Below are 11,842 nucleotides of genomic sequence, written 5' to 3'. Positions count from 1 at the left end.
GGTGCCACCACCACTGCCCACCCTGCTGACCCCCCTGGTGACCCTGCTGTCCCTGTACCCCCCTGTCACCCACCCTGCCCCACAGGGAGCCACCTCTGTCCCATGGGGTACCACCCCCACCCCAGCGTGCCACTGCTGCCCACCCTGCTGTCCCTGTGCCCCCATCACCCCCTAACCCCCCTGTCTCTGCCCCCAGCCCACCATGCCCGCCCCGCTGGTGTCCCCACTGCTGGCCCTGCTGCTGTCCCTGCTGTCCCTATGCCCGCCGTGCCGCTGCCCCCCGGCGCCCACCCAGCCCCACGCCATCCGTCTGGAGGGTGACCTGACTCTGGGGGGGCTGTTCCCGGTGCACGCCCGCGGCCCCGCCGGGGTGCCCTGCGGGCCGGTCAAGAAGGAGAAGGGCATCCACCGGCTGGAGGCCATGCTGTACGCGCTGGACCGCGTCAACGGCGACCCGCGCGTGCTGCCCAACCTGACGCTGGGCGCCCGCATCCTCGACACCTGCTCCAGGGACACCTACGCCCTGGAGCAGGCGCTGAGCTTCGTGCGCAGCCTGCTGCCCCCCGAGGGGGGCGAGGGCAGCTGCCCCGACGGGTCGGCCCCGCGCCGGCCCCCGCCCGAGCGCCTGGTCGGGGTCATTGGGGCGTCCGCCAGCTCCGTGTCCATCATGGTGGCCAACGTGCTGCGGCTGTTCGCGGTGGGTTGGGGGGATTTGGGGGTGCTGGGGACATGGAGGGACATTGGTGTCTCCGCCAGCTCTGTGTCCATCGTGGTGGCCAATGTGCTGCGGCTGTTCGTGATGGGTTGGGGGGATTTGGGGGTGCTGGGGACATGGAGGGACATTGGTGTCTCCGCCAGCTCTGTGTCCATCGTGGTGGCCAATGTGCTGCGGCTGTTCGTGATGGGTTGGGGGGATTTGGGGGTGCTGGGGACATGGAGGGACACTGGGGACATGGGGGGATATTGGGGACATTAAGGGGCATTGGGGACGTAGAGGGGCATTGGAGATGGGGGACATGGAGGGATATTGGTGCCTCTGCCAGCTCTGTTGCCATCATGGTGGCCAAGTTTCAGCGGCTCTTTGTGGTCACTGGGGGTGTCTGGGGCATTGGGGACACACCTGGCACACCTGGGGTGTCTGGGGCATTGGGGGGGTTGTTGGGGACATTGAGGGGGTGTTGGGGACGTTTGGGGGAATGTGGGGGGTGTTTTGGCTGGGGGAGACTGAGGGGACATGGGACAGCACTGTCCCTACAGTGTCCTCATGGTGTCTGCTCCCTGTGAGGGGGGGCCTGGACACCTGGTCCCCCTCTGTTCCCCCTCCCCATTCCAAGTCCCTTCCAGAACCTTCCCCTCCCGCCCGTGTCACCCACAATCCCCTGGGATGGCAGCAAATGGCCCAGGGGGATTAGGGGGGATTAGGGACAGAGAAAGGGGGGGTCCCACAGTGCCAGGTCCCCCGGGTGTTGCCCAGGTCTCCCCCCGCATGTCCCCAATGTCCCCCTTGTCCCCAGCCCCAGGGCTAAGCCCCCGTGCCCCTCCCCTCTGTTTCCCATGTCCCCTCACTCTCCCCAATGTCCCCAATGTCCCCACTGTCCCCCCAGACCCCTCCTACATCAACAGCTCCCCACTGACCCCCCAGCCCCATGATGCCCCCAACCCCCCCAATGTCCCCCTGTCCCTGACACATCCCCACGTCCTCAATATCCTCCTGTCGCTGACATGCCCCCGATGTCCCCAATGTCCCCAGATCCCCCAGATCAGCTACGCCTCCACGGCCCCCGAGCTGTCGGACCCCGGGCGTTACGAGTTCTTCTCGCGGGTGGTGCCGCCGGACTCGTACCAGGCGCAGGCCATGGTGGCCGTGGTGCGGGCGCTGGGCTGGAGCTACGTCAGCACGCTGGCCTCCGAGGGCAACTACGGCGAGAGCGGCGTCGAGGCCTTCGTGCAGAGCTCCCGCGAGGCCGGTGGGCTGTACTGGGTTATACTGGGAGCCACTGGGCCATACCGGGATGTACTGGGAGGGTCAGCTCTGCGGGGAAGGGGGAGGTTCTGCCCCATCAGTGACCACCAGTGACCAGTGAGGCCTGGGCAGGGCATCCACGCTGGTCTATACCAGTCCGTACTGGTTTATACTGGTGTGTACTGGGGCAGGGGGCCTGTGCATCGCCCAGTCCATCAAGATCCCGCGGGAGCCGAAGCCAGGGGAGTTCGCCAAGGTTATCGGGCGCCTGATGGAGACGTCAACCGCACGTGGGGTCGTGCTCTTCGCCAACGAGGACGACATCCGGTGCGCCCCAGTCCACACCAGTCCTGCCCCAGTCCCTCCCCAGTGCTCCTCAGCCCACTGGAGTTCATCCCAGTGTAGTCAGGTCCCCTCCCAGTAGCTCCCCAGTCCAACCCAGTGACCTCCCAGTCCTTTCTGTCCATGGCAGTAGCCTCCATTGTTCATCCCAGTAGTCACCCAGTTACTTCCCAGTCCCCCAGTAGCCCGCAGTCCATCCCAGTGGCCCCCAGTACTTCCCAGTTTGCCCAGTAACCATGTCTGTCGCCACAGGCGGGTGCTAGAGGCCGCCACGCTGGCCAACCTCTCGGGCCACTTCTCCTGGGTGGGTTCGGACAGCTGGGGGGCCAAGATGGCACCAGTGCAGGGCCTGGAGGAGGCGGCACACGGGGCCATCACCATCCTGCCCAAACGAGCCTCGGTGCCCGGTGAGCGCTGGGAGGGACTGGGAGCACTGGGAGGTTATTGGGAGGGACTGGAGCAAACCAGGATGGGCTCGGGGAGACTGGAGATTGCTGGAGGGGTCCTGGGGGGGGGCTCTGGAGTGGGTTTGGGGGTTCCAGGGGGGCTCTTAGGGTGTTTAGGGGAAGACCTGAGGGTTTTGGGCGGCTCTGAGGGGCTCATGGGACACTCCAGGATTCTCTGGGGTCCCTATCACCTTGTGGGGTCCCCTGTGACCCTGTGGGGTTCCCCCCGACCCCGCGGTGTCCCCGTGCCCCCCAGGCTTTGACGAGTACTTCACGTCACGCTCTCTGGAGAACAACCGCCGCAACCTGTGGTTCCACGAGTTCTGGGAGGATGACTTCAACTGCCGCCTGCCCCACGGCACCGCGCCCCACGGAGACCCCGCGGGGGCACCCGGAGCGCCCGTGCGCAAGTGCACAGGTACCCTGCCCCACGGGGACCCCATGGGGACCCCACAGAGACCCTGCCCTATAGGGATCCCATAGGGACCCCATGGAGACCCCATAGGGACCCTGCCCCAGAGACCACACTGGAACCCCCATAGATGGGGGTGCTGGGGACATGCCTATAGGGATCCCATAGGGACCCCATGGAGACCCCATAGGGACCCTGCCCCAGAGACCCCACAGGGACTCCCATAGAGACCCTATAGAGACCCCACAGAGGCCCTGCCCTATAGGGACCCCAGAGAGACCCCACAGGTAAGTTTAAGGTGTCCCTGGGAGGTTAAGGGTACCTATTTGGGGTCCCCAGGGTGGAAGCACATTGGGCGGGACTCACCCTAGAGCAGAAGGGGAAGATGGGGTGTCCCTGGTGGGTTTGGGGTGCCCATGGCAGGTTTAGGGTGCTGTTTCAGGTTTGGGGTGGCCGTGGAGGATTTAGGGTGCCCATTTGGGGTCCCCCAGGGCGGGAGCGCATCGGGCGGGACTCGCCCTACGAGCAGGAGGGGAAGGTGCAGTTCGTCATCGACGCTGTGCTGGCCATGGCCCATGGGCTGCACTCGATGCTGGGCGAGGCCTGCCCGGGCGGGGGGCTCTGTGCCCACATGGACCCCCCCGACGGGCGCCGCCTGCTCACCCACATCCGCAGGGTGGCCTTCAACGGTACTGGGGGCACTGGGAACCTACTGGGATAAGGTGGTGGGGGCACTGGGAGGGAGTTGGAGGTGCTGAAGACCATACTGGGAATTACTGGGAGGTATTGGGATATACTGGGAGGCACTGGGAAGGTGATGGGGGCACTGGAGGCCATACTGGGACATACTGGGAAGCACTGGGATGTACTGGGAGGAACTGGGAAGAACATGGCAGCACTTGAGACCATACTGGGATGTACTGGGAGCCACTGTGGGGCAGTGGGAAGGGTATGGGAGCACTGGTTTGCCCTGTACCGGGGCCATGCCGGGGCTGGGGGGTCACTGACCTTTCCTGCAGCGTGGCGGGGGGTGTCCCTGAGCTAGACTGGTAGTTACTGGTTTATACTGGTCCATACTGGTACGCAGGCAGCGCGGGGACTCCGGTGTCCTTCAATGAGAACGGGGACGCCCCCGGGCGCTACGACATCTTCCAGTTCCAGGGGGGCAACGGCACCGGGGCCTACCGGGCTGTGGGGCAGTGGGTGCAGGGGCTGCACCTTCAGGTGGGTCCGGGACCGCTGAGCCCCCCAGAGCCCAGGGATGCCAACCAGGGGTGCCCCCTGTGCCCCCCAGGGTCAGCCCCAGTGGCCAATTGGGGGCACTGGCTGGGGGATGCTGTGTTCCCCCTGGGTGGGTGTCCATGGGGGGCTTGGGGGAACCATGGGGTACCTGTGGGGGTGTTGGGGTGTCCATGGGCGGTTTGAGAGGGTCCATGAGGAGGTTTGGGGTGTCCTCAGGGGTGTTTGGGGTGTCCATGGAGGGTTTGGAGGAACCATGGGTGGCCTGTGGAAAGTGCTTGGGGTGCCCCTGAGGAGGTCGGGGTGTTCATGGGGTGTGTTTGGGTTTTCCATAGAGTGTTCAGGGTGCCCCTGGGGTATTTGGGGTGTCCATGGAGGGTTTGAGGTGTCCATGGTGGGTATTTGAGTTTTCCATTGGCTGGTTAGGGTGTCCATGGAGGGTTTGGGGGATCCATGAGATGTCCGTGAAGGGTTGGGATGTCCATCGGGTGTTCAAGGTGTCCCTGGAGGGTGTCCCTGACCGTCCCCCCACCAGGAGGACGCCATGGCCTGGGGCTCCAACTCGTCGTCGCCGCCGCCCTCGGTGTGCAGCCTGCCGTGCGGCCCCGGCGAGCGCAAGAAGCCGGTGAAGGGGGTTCCGTGCTGCTGGCACTGCGAGCTCTGCGGGGGCTACCAGTACCGGGCCGACCTGCTCACCTGCCTGCCCTGCGCCCCTCACCTGCGCCCCACGCCCAACCGCACCGCCTGCCGCCCCACACCCGTGCTGCGCCTGAGCTGGGGCGACCCCTGCGCCGCCGTGCCGCTGGCCCTGGCCACGCTGGGGCTCATGGCCACCGCCTTCGTGCTGGCCACCTTCGTGCGGCACCACGAGACGCCGATCGTCAAAGCGTCGGGGCGCGAGCTGAGCTATGTCCTGCTGGCCGGCATCGCCCTGGTCTACGCCATCACCTTCCTCATGGTGGCCGAGCCCGGCGTGGGGGTCTGCGCCCTGCGGCGACTCTTCCTGGGGATGGGCATGAGCCTGACCTACGCCGCGCTGCTGACCAAGACCAACCGCATCTACCGCATCTTCGAGCAGGGTGAGGGGCTGGGGGGGCACAGGGTGAGGGGCTGGGGGGCACAGGATGATGGGCTGGGGCTGGGGTCTCACCTGTGCCAAGCTCTCACCAAGACCAACCTACATCTTTGAGCAGGGTGAGGGGCTGGGGGGCATGGGAGGGCACAGGCGGGGCAAGAGACTGGGGTGAGGGGCTGGGGTCTCATCTGTGCCATGCTCTTACCAAGACCAACCGCATTGCCACACCTTTAGGCAGAGTGAGGGGCACAGGGGAACAGCAGGGTGGGAAGACAGGGTGAGGGGCATTGGGGGTGGGAGCCTGGGGTGAGGGGCATGGGACAGGGTCCCCACCCTGTGCTCCTCACCGAGACCAGCCCCATCCCCAAGGGAGGTGACTTCCAGGGCCTCCAGAAGTGTTGGGCTTTCAGATCAGGCTGAGGGACGTGGGGTACCCTGACCCCCACCCCTTCAGGCCAGGCGAGCTCTGGGGGTGCCAGCAGCCCCCCGTAACCCGCCGTACCCCGCAGGGAAGCGCTCGGTGACACCGCCACGCTTCATCAGCCCCACCTCGCAGCTGGTCATCACCTTCACGCTCAGCGGGCTGCAGCTGGTGGCCGCGGCCACCTGGCTGCTGGTCCGGCCACCCCACGCCCTCATCGACTACGAGATGGGCCGGACCCCCGACCCCGAGGCGGCGCGGGGGGTCCTGCGCTGCGACATGGCCGAGGGGGCCACGCTGGCCTGCCTGGCCTACGCCCTGCTGCTGATGCTCACCTGCACCGTGTACGCCGTCAAAGCGCGCGGCGTCCCCGAGACCTTCAACGAGGCCAAGCCCATCGGCTTCGCCATGTACACCACCTGCGTGGTGTGGCTCGCCTTCGGGCCCATCTTCTTCGGCGCCGCCCAGTCGGCAGAGAGGGTGAGGAGGGGGATTTGGGGCTCCTGGGGGGTCTCTGGGGGTATTTGAGGGATCAGTGTGGGCACATATGGTCTGGTTTGTCTTTAGGCCCATCTTTTTGGCACCACCCAGTTGGCAGAGAGGGTGGGATGGGGGTTTGGGGTCCCTGGAGGTATTTGGGGAGTCCCTGGGAGGTCTCTGGAGGTATTTGGGGGGTCCCTGGAAGTCTTGGGGGATCACTGTGAGCATACATGGTCTGGTTCACCTTTGGGCCCACCTTCGGCACCACCCAGTCAGTAGAGAGGGTGAGGAGGGGGATTTGGGGGGTTCCTAGGGGCATTTGGAGGTCTCCTGGGGGCACTTGGGGGGGTCCCTGTTTTGGGGACAATGGGATTTAGCCATCAATGAGATTTTGGGCATCTGTGGGATTTGGGGATGCCCGTTTTTGAGGTCAGTGGGATTTCGGGGTACCGTTTTTGGGGCGCAGGTGCACGTGCACACAACCATGCTGACGGTGTCCATGGGTCCTTGGGACAGTTGGGTTGGGGCATGGCTGGGTTTGCAATGAGATTTTGGGCATCTGTGGGATTTGGGGATGCCCGTTTTTGAGGTCAGTGGGATTTTGGGATGGATGCTGACCAAGACCAAGGGATTTTGGGATCAGTGGGATTTTGGGGTACCGTTTTTGGGGTGCAGGTGCACGTGCAGACAGCCATGCTGACGGTGTCCATGGGTTACTGGGACAGTTGGGCTGGGGCATGGCTGGGTTTGGTACCGTTTTTGGGGATTTTGGGGTCAGTGGGATTTTGGGATCAGTGGGATTTTGGGGTACCGTTTTTGGGGTGCAGGTGCACACAGCCACGCTGACGGTGTCCATGGGTTACTGGGACAGTTGGATTGGGGCATGGCTGGGTTTGGGGGTGTCAGTGGGATTTTGGGGTCAGTGGGATTTTGGGATCAGTAGGATTTTGGGGTACCGTTTTTGGGGTGCAGGTGCACGTGCAGACGGCCACGCTGACGGTGTCCATGTCGCTGTCGGCCTCGGTGCCACTGGGGCTCCTCTACGCCCCCAAGGTCTACGTGATCCTGCTGCACCCCGAGCGCAACCAGCCCAAGCGGCGCGGTGCCGACCCCCCTCCTTAGGGACCCCCGGATTGGGGGACCCCCGGCACCCCAAAACCCCCAACCCCCAGAGCCCCCTCCCCACAATAAAGCTGCTCCCACAAACCCCCAGAAATGAGGTTTTTTTTGGGGTGAGACGGAGCTGGAGAAGGAGTGGCCGTGAGTTTATTGGGGTGCTGTGGGATTTTTTATGGGGGGGGGATTGAGGGGGATCCCCCGTTTTCAGGGACCCCCCCTACCAGCAGCTCCAGCCACCGTGTCAGAGTTGGAGGGTTTGGGGGTGCCTGCGGAGGAAAAGGGGGTTTGGGGGGGGGGGTCACTCCCAGGACCCCCTTGTGCCCACTTGAGACCCCCAAACCCACAAAGAACCCTAAACCCATCCCTAGGATGCCCAAGGGCCTCTGGGATGCCCCCAAATTGCCCTCAGTGACTCCCAAACCACCCCCAGGATCTCCCCCTGTGTCTGGGACCCCCAAAATTGCCCTCAGTGACCCCCAAGTGATCACCCAGGACACCCAAACCACCTCCAGGCACCCCCCAGTGCCCCTGGGAACCCCAGAATTGCCCTGACCCCCTCAAGGTTCTTCCCCCAGACCCCCAATCCACCCCCAGGGACCCTTAAATTGCCCCATGATGCCTAAACCTGCCCCACAGAGCCCCCAATCCCCTCTGATATACCCCCAAACTCCCCCAGGACACCCCCAAAGGACTCACAGGGATGGGGGGGGCCCCCTTTGGGGGCAGCAGTTGCACCCCCCCGCTCTGGGGGTACCCTGGCTCCACCTGCAGCGTCCAGAGGGTCTGGGCACCTCGGGGGCCCCCCAGGACCTGCAGGAGCCCCAACTCCGGCTGCCAGTCCAGGGCGAACCTGGGGGATCACCAGGGGGTTGGGTGAGCCCCCCAATTAACCCCCAGCCCCTCCAATCAATCCCCACCCTGGCAATTAACCCAAAGCCCCCCAGAAGTGCCCCAAAGACCCCCTGACCTTATACAAAGACCCCCCCAACCTCTCCCACAGCCCCCCCCAATTAACCTCCCAAATGCCACTAGCCCTCCCAGTTACCCCCTACTCCCTTCACACCTCCCTAAATACCCCCCAGCCTCTCTCAAAGTCCCCCCCCCCAGCCCCCCTCACCTGTTTCTCAGGTGTGTCACCTCTGCCCAGAGGCTCCAGCTGTCCCAGCAGCGCTGCTGCAGCTCCAGCAGCCCCGGGCCCAGGGGAGGAGACAGCCCCAGGGGGGGTTCCTGGGGTGAAAAAGGGGAGGTGGTGAGACCCCAAAACCACCCAGAACCCTCCCTGAACACCAAGTGCACCCCCACAGCCTTCCTGGCCCCTAAAAATTGCCCCCACCCCAGGTCTCCAGGTGCTCCCATAAATCCCCCCCCAAGCCTGCCCAGTGCCCCCTCAGCCAGCCCCCAATTCCCCCAAATCCTCCCCAGCCCCCCAAAATCCCCCCTAAGCCACTCACCTGCAGTCGGACCCCCCCGCTGGGGGTGAGGCACAGGTGAAGGGGGGGCAGGGAATGGGAGGAGCTGGGAGGGGGTCCCAGCTCCAGCTCCAACTCGGGGGTCCCTGGGGAGGGGGGCAGCACCTGGACCCCTGCCAGAGCCTGGTACAGGTGGCACGAGGCCCCCACCCTGCAGGAAATGACAGTCCGTGGGTGGGGGGGGACACGACCACCCCCCCAAAATTCCTGGGTTCCTCCCACTATCCCAGGAGCTCCACTTGGACCCCCACTGGGTCCCTTCCAGGTCTCTCCCCCTACCCTGAGGTCCCTCCAAACTCTTGGGCCCCTCTCAGGACCCTTGGACCACCCCCAAAATCCCAGGGGCTCACAACTCCACCCCTCACCCTCCTCACGTGTGGTCCCCCCATGACCCCCTCACCTGTCCCTCCCCTGTCCCCTCACCTGGCCGCTGTCCCCCGCAGTCCCTGCAGCGCCTCCTGCCCCCGCAGCCGCTGCAGGCGCCGCTCCTGAACCCGCCGGAGCAGCTGGGGGGAGAAAGAGACCCCACATTGGGGAGAAAAGACCCCAAATTAGGTGGAAAAGAGACCCCAAATTGGGGAGAAAAACCCCCAAATTAGGTGGAAAAGAGATCCCAAATTTTGGGGAAAAAATACTTCAAACTGGGAGAGAACAAGACCCCGAATTCAGGGGGAAAGAGACCCCAGATTGGAGGAGACAAACTCCAATTTGAAGGGGAAAATACCCCAAATTTGGGGAGAAAAACACCCCAGACTGCAGAGGAAAGAGATCCCAAATTGGGGGTAGACCCCAAGAGGAGAAGCAGCTAAGACTCGAAGTGGGAAGGAACCCCAGAATGAACCCCCCCACAGGCAGGGGCACCCCAAGTTAAGTGGGACTCACCAGGAGCCCCCACAGGACCCCAAAGGGTGTCCCCCCAATCTCACCTGGTCCCGTCTCTCTGTGGCCTCATGCACCTTCACCTTCAGCTCTTCTTGCTGGAGGGGGAAGGAGGGAAGCACAGCACCCATGGGAGCCCCCAGACCCACACTGTGCCAACCCCCAGAGCCACACTGTGCCAACCCCCAGACCTACCCTGTGCCCCAACCTGCCAAGGAGCCCCCAGACCCACACTCTGCCCCAACCCCCCAGACCCACATTGTGCTCCCAGCCCCCCGGGACCCCTGTACCTGATTCAGCCGTGCCTCCAGGGCTGTCCTCCCACAGTGCAGCAGCTGCTGGCCCCGGTGTAGCTGGGCCAGAGTGGGGGGCACAGCCTCCTCCAGGGCCCCCAGAGCCTCCCCATACCTCGACTTCAGCTCCCGCCAGCGCCTCCGAGCCTGCGCCGCCGCCTCGCCTGGGGGGAGCCCCACATCAGCCCCCCAAAAAGGGAGGAACTCCAAAAGGGACCTGGGAATCACTGATCCCTCCCAAAGGGGTCCAATGAACTCCCAAACCAGACCCAGGAACCCCCAAAGAGGACTCAGATGTATGGAAATCCCCAAATATCCCCTCAGCTCCCTCCTGAGGCGGACCTAGGAACCCCCAAAGGAGACCCAGGAACCCCCAAACCCCTGGCCCAAAGTGGACCCCAGAACCCCCAAATCCCTGCCCTAAAGGAGACCCAGGAACCCCCAAACTCCTGCCCCAAAGTGGACCCCAGAACCCCCAAACTCCTGCCCCAAAGGAGACCCAGGAACCCCCAAACCCCTGCCCCAAAGGAGACCCAGCAACACCCAAGGTGGACAAGAAAGGTCAAGGGGTTTTGGGGTTCAGGGCAAACCCAGGAGTTCTGGGGGCTCACGCAGGCTGAGGGCAGCTCTGGGTTCAGTTTGGGGGCTCAGGGGATTTTGGGGTTCAGTTTTGGGGGCTCACGCAGGTTGGTGGCGGACGGGAGCAGCCCCGGGTTCTCGATGACCCCCAGGAGCAGTTTCAGCACCCGGAGCTGGGACAGGAGCAGCTTCTGCTTCCGCCGGGTGTCCTGGGGGGCAGGTTTGGGGTGTCACAGGAGATTTGGGGTGCCAAGGGGGTTGGGGGAGGGCACAGAGCAGGTATTAGAGGTATGGGGAAAAGTGGGGTGTGGAAGGGACAACTGGAGGGACAAAGGAGAATTTTTTTAGGAAAGCAAGGGGTCAGACAAGATGACAGGAAATAGGGAAGTTGATAAGGTTTAGGGGATAAATATGGGAGTTACTAAAAGAATGAAGGCCAGATACGGCAGCTGTGAGAAACTTGGGGGGCCAGAAATAATTTTAGAGCAGATGTGGGGGTGTTAGGGGGAAAATAGGGAGGTCAAGAAAGCTGTGGGGCAGACGTGGGTGCTGCAGGTCTATTCTGAGGTTCTGTGGGGCAGTTTTGGGGTCTCACCATCTGATGTTCCATCAGGACCCGGGTGGGGACATCACCCTCCTCCTCCTCCAAGGCCAGAGCAGCCTCGAGCGCTGCCAGCGCCCTGGGGACATGCATGGAGACACGGGTGGGGATGGGGGGGACACCCCCCAGACCCCCTCCAGAAACGAGGAGATCCCCCCGATACCTCGCAGTGACACGAATGGGGACATGGAGACAACCAGGACCCCTCCTCGGACACTCGTGGGGTGCCGGGGACCCCCGTGGGGATGAGGAGACCCCTCCGCGACCCCCTCCTTCCCCAGAGCCCTCAGGATACGTGAGGGCACGGACACACTGCAGGGCTGGGCGTCACCTCAAGGAGCCCGTAAGGACCCGGTCACCCCTCAGGGACCCCAATGGGGATGAGGAGGTGACTCCAGGGACCCCAATGGCACCCGGTGAACCCCCCGAGGGCCCCACAGGGCCTTGGGGGCCGCCCCCGATTCAAGATGGCGACCGGGCAGCCCTCAGGGGTTCCCGCCGTTGGGGGGGGGGGGGCCCCCGGT

The 11,842-nt window shown here is 64.1% G+C and overlaps 2 protein-coding genes across 2 annotated transcripts in view; one reads left to right on the top strand and one right to left on the bottom strand.

The window, feature by feature from the left end:
* Positions 1 to 202: 202 nt before the first annotated feature.
* Positions 203 to 7,542, top strand: LOC121336828 (metabotropic glutamate receptor 6-like). Its single transcript, XM_041406333.1, has 10 exons — positions 203 to 697; positions 1,751 to 1,967; positions 2,155 to 2,290; positions 2,558 to 2,712; positions 3,008 to 3,169; positions 3,655 to 3,852; positions 4,251 to 4,387; positions 4,938 to 5,481; positions 5,987 to 6,378; positions 7,351 to 7,542. The coding sequence occupies exons 1-10, from the start codon at positions 203 to 205 to the stop codon at positions 7,498 to 7,500; spliced, it is 2,586 nt and encodes an 861-aa protein (XP_041262267.1). The 3' UTR covers positions 7,501 to 7,542.
* Positions 7,543 to 7,632: 90 nt separating this feature from the next.
* Positions 7,633 to 11,842, bottom strand: part of LOC121336814 — a 7,738-nt gene continuing 3,528 nt past the window's right edge. The window contains exons 3-11 of the mRNA XM_041406313.1: positions 11,313 to 11,397; positions 10,821 to 10,926; positions 10,136 to 10,302; positions 9,893 to 9,943; positions 9,390 to 9,472; positions 8,949 to 9,117; positions 8,615 to 8,724; positions 8,194 to 8,347; positions 7,633 to 7,763 (exon numbers count right to left, since the gene is read on the bottom strand). Of these exons, the coding sequence (XP_041262247.1) occupies positions 7,668 to 7,763; positions 8,194 to 8,347; positions 8,615 to 8,724; positions 8,949 to 9,117; positions 9,390 to 9,472; positions 9,893 to 9,943; positions 10,136 to 10,302; positions 10,821 to 10,926; positions 11,313 to 11,397 (1,021 nt within the window). The 3' untranslated portion in view covers positions 7,633 to 7,667. The remainder of the gene's footprint in view (positions 7,764 to 8,193; positions 8,348 to 8,614; positions 8,725 to 8,948; positions 9,118 to 9,389; positions 9,473 to 9,892; positions 9,944 to 10,135; positions 10,303 to 10,820; positions 10,927 to 11,312; positions 11,398 to 11,842) is intronic.

This window comes from Onychostruthus taczanowskii, unplaced genomic scaffold, assembly GCF_017590055.1.
Source record: "Onychostruthus taczanowskii isolate IOZ18803 unplaced genomic scaffold, ASM1759005v1 scaffold249, whole genome shotgun sequence".
Lineage (NCBI taxonomy): Eukaryota > Metazoa > Chordata > Aves > Passeriformes > Passeridae > Onychostruthus > Onychostruthus taczanowskii.
The sequence above is the reverse complement of the archived record's forward strand: the minus strand, read 5'-3'. Positions and strand labels throughout refer to the sequence as shown.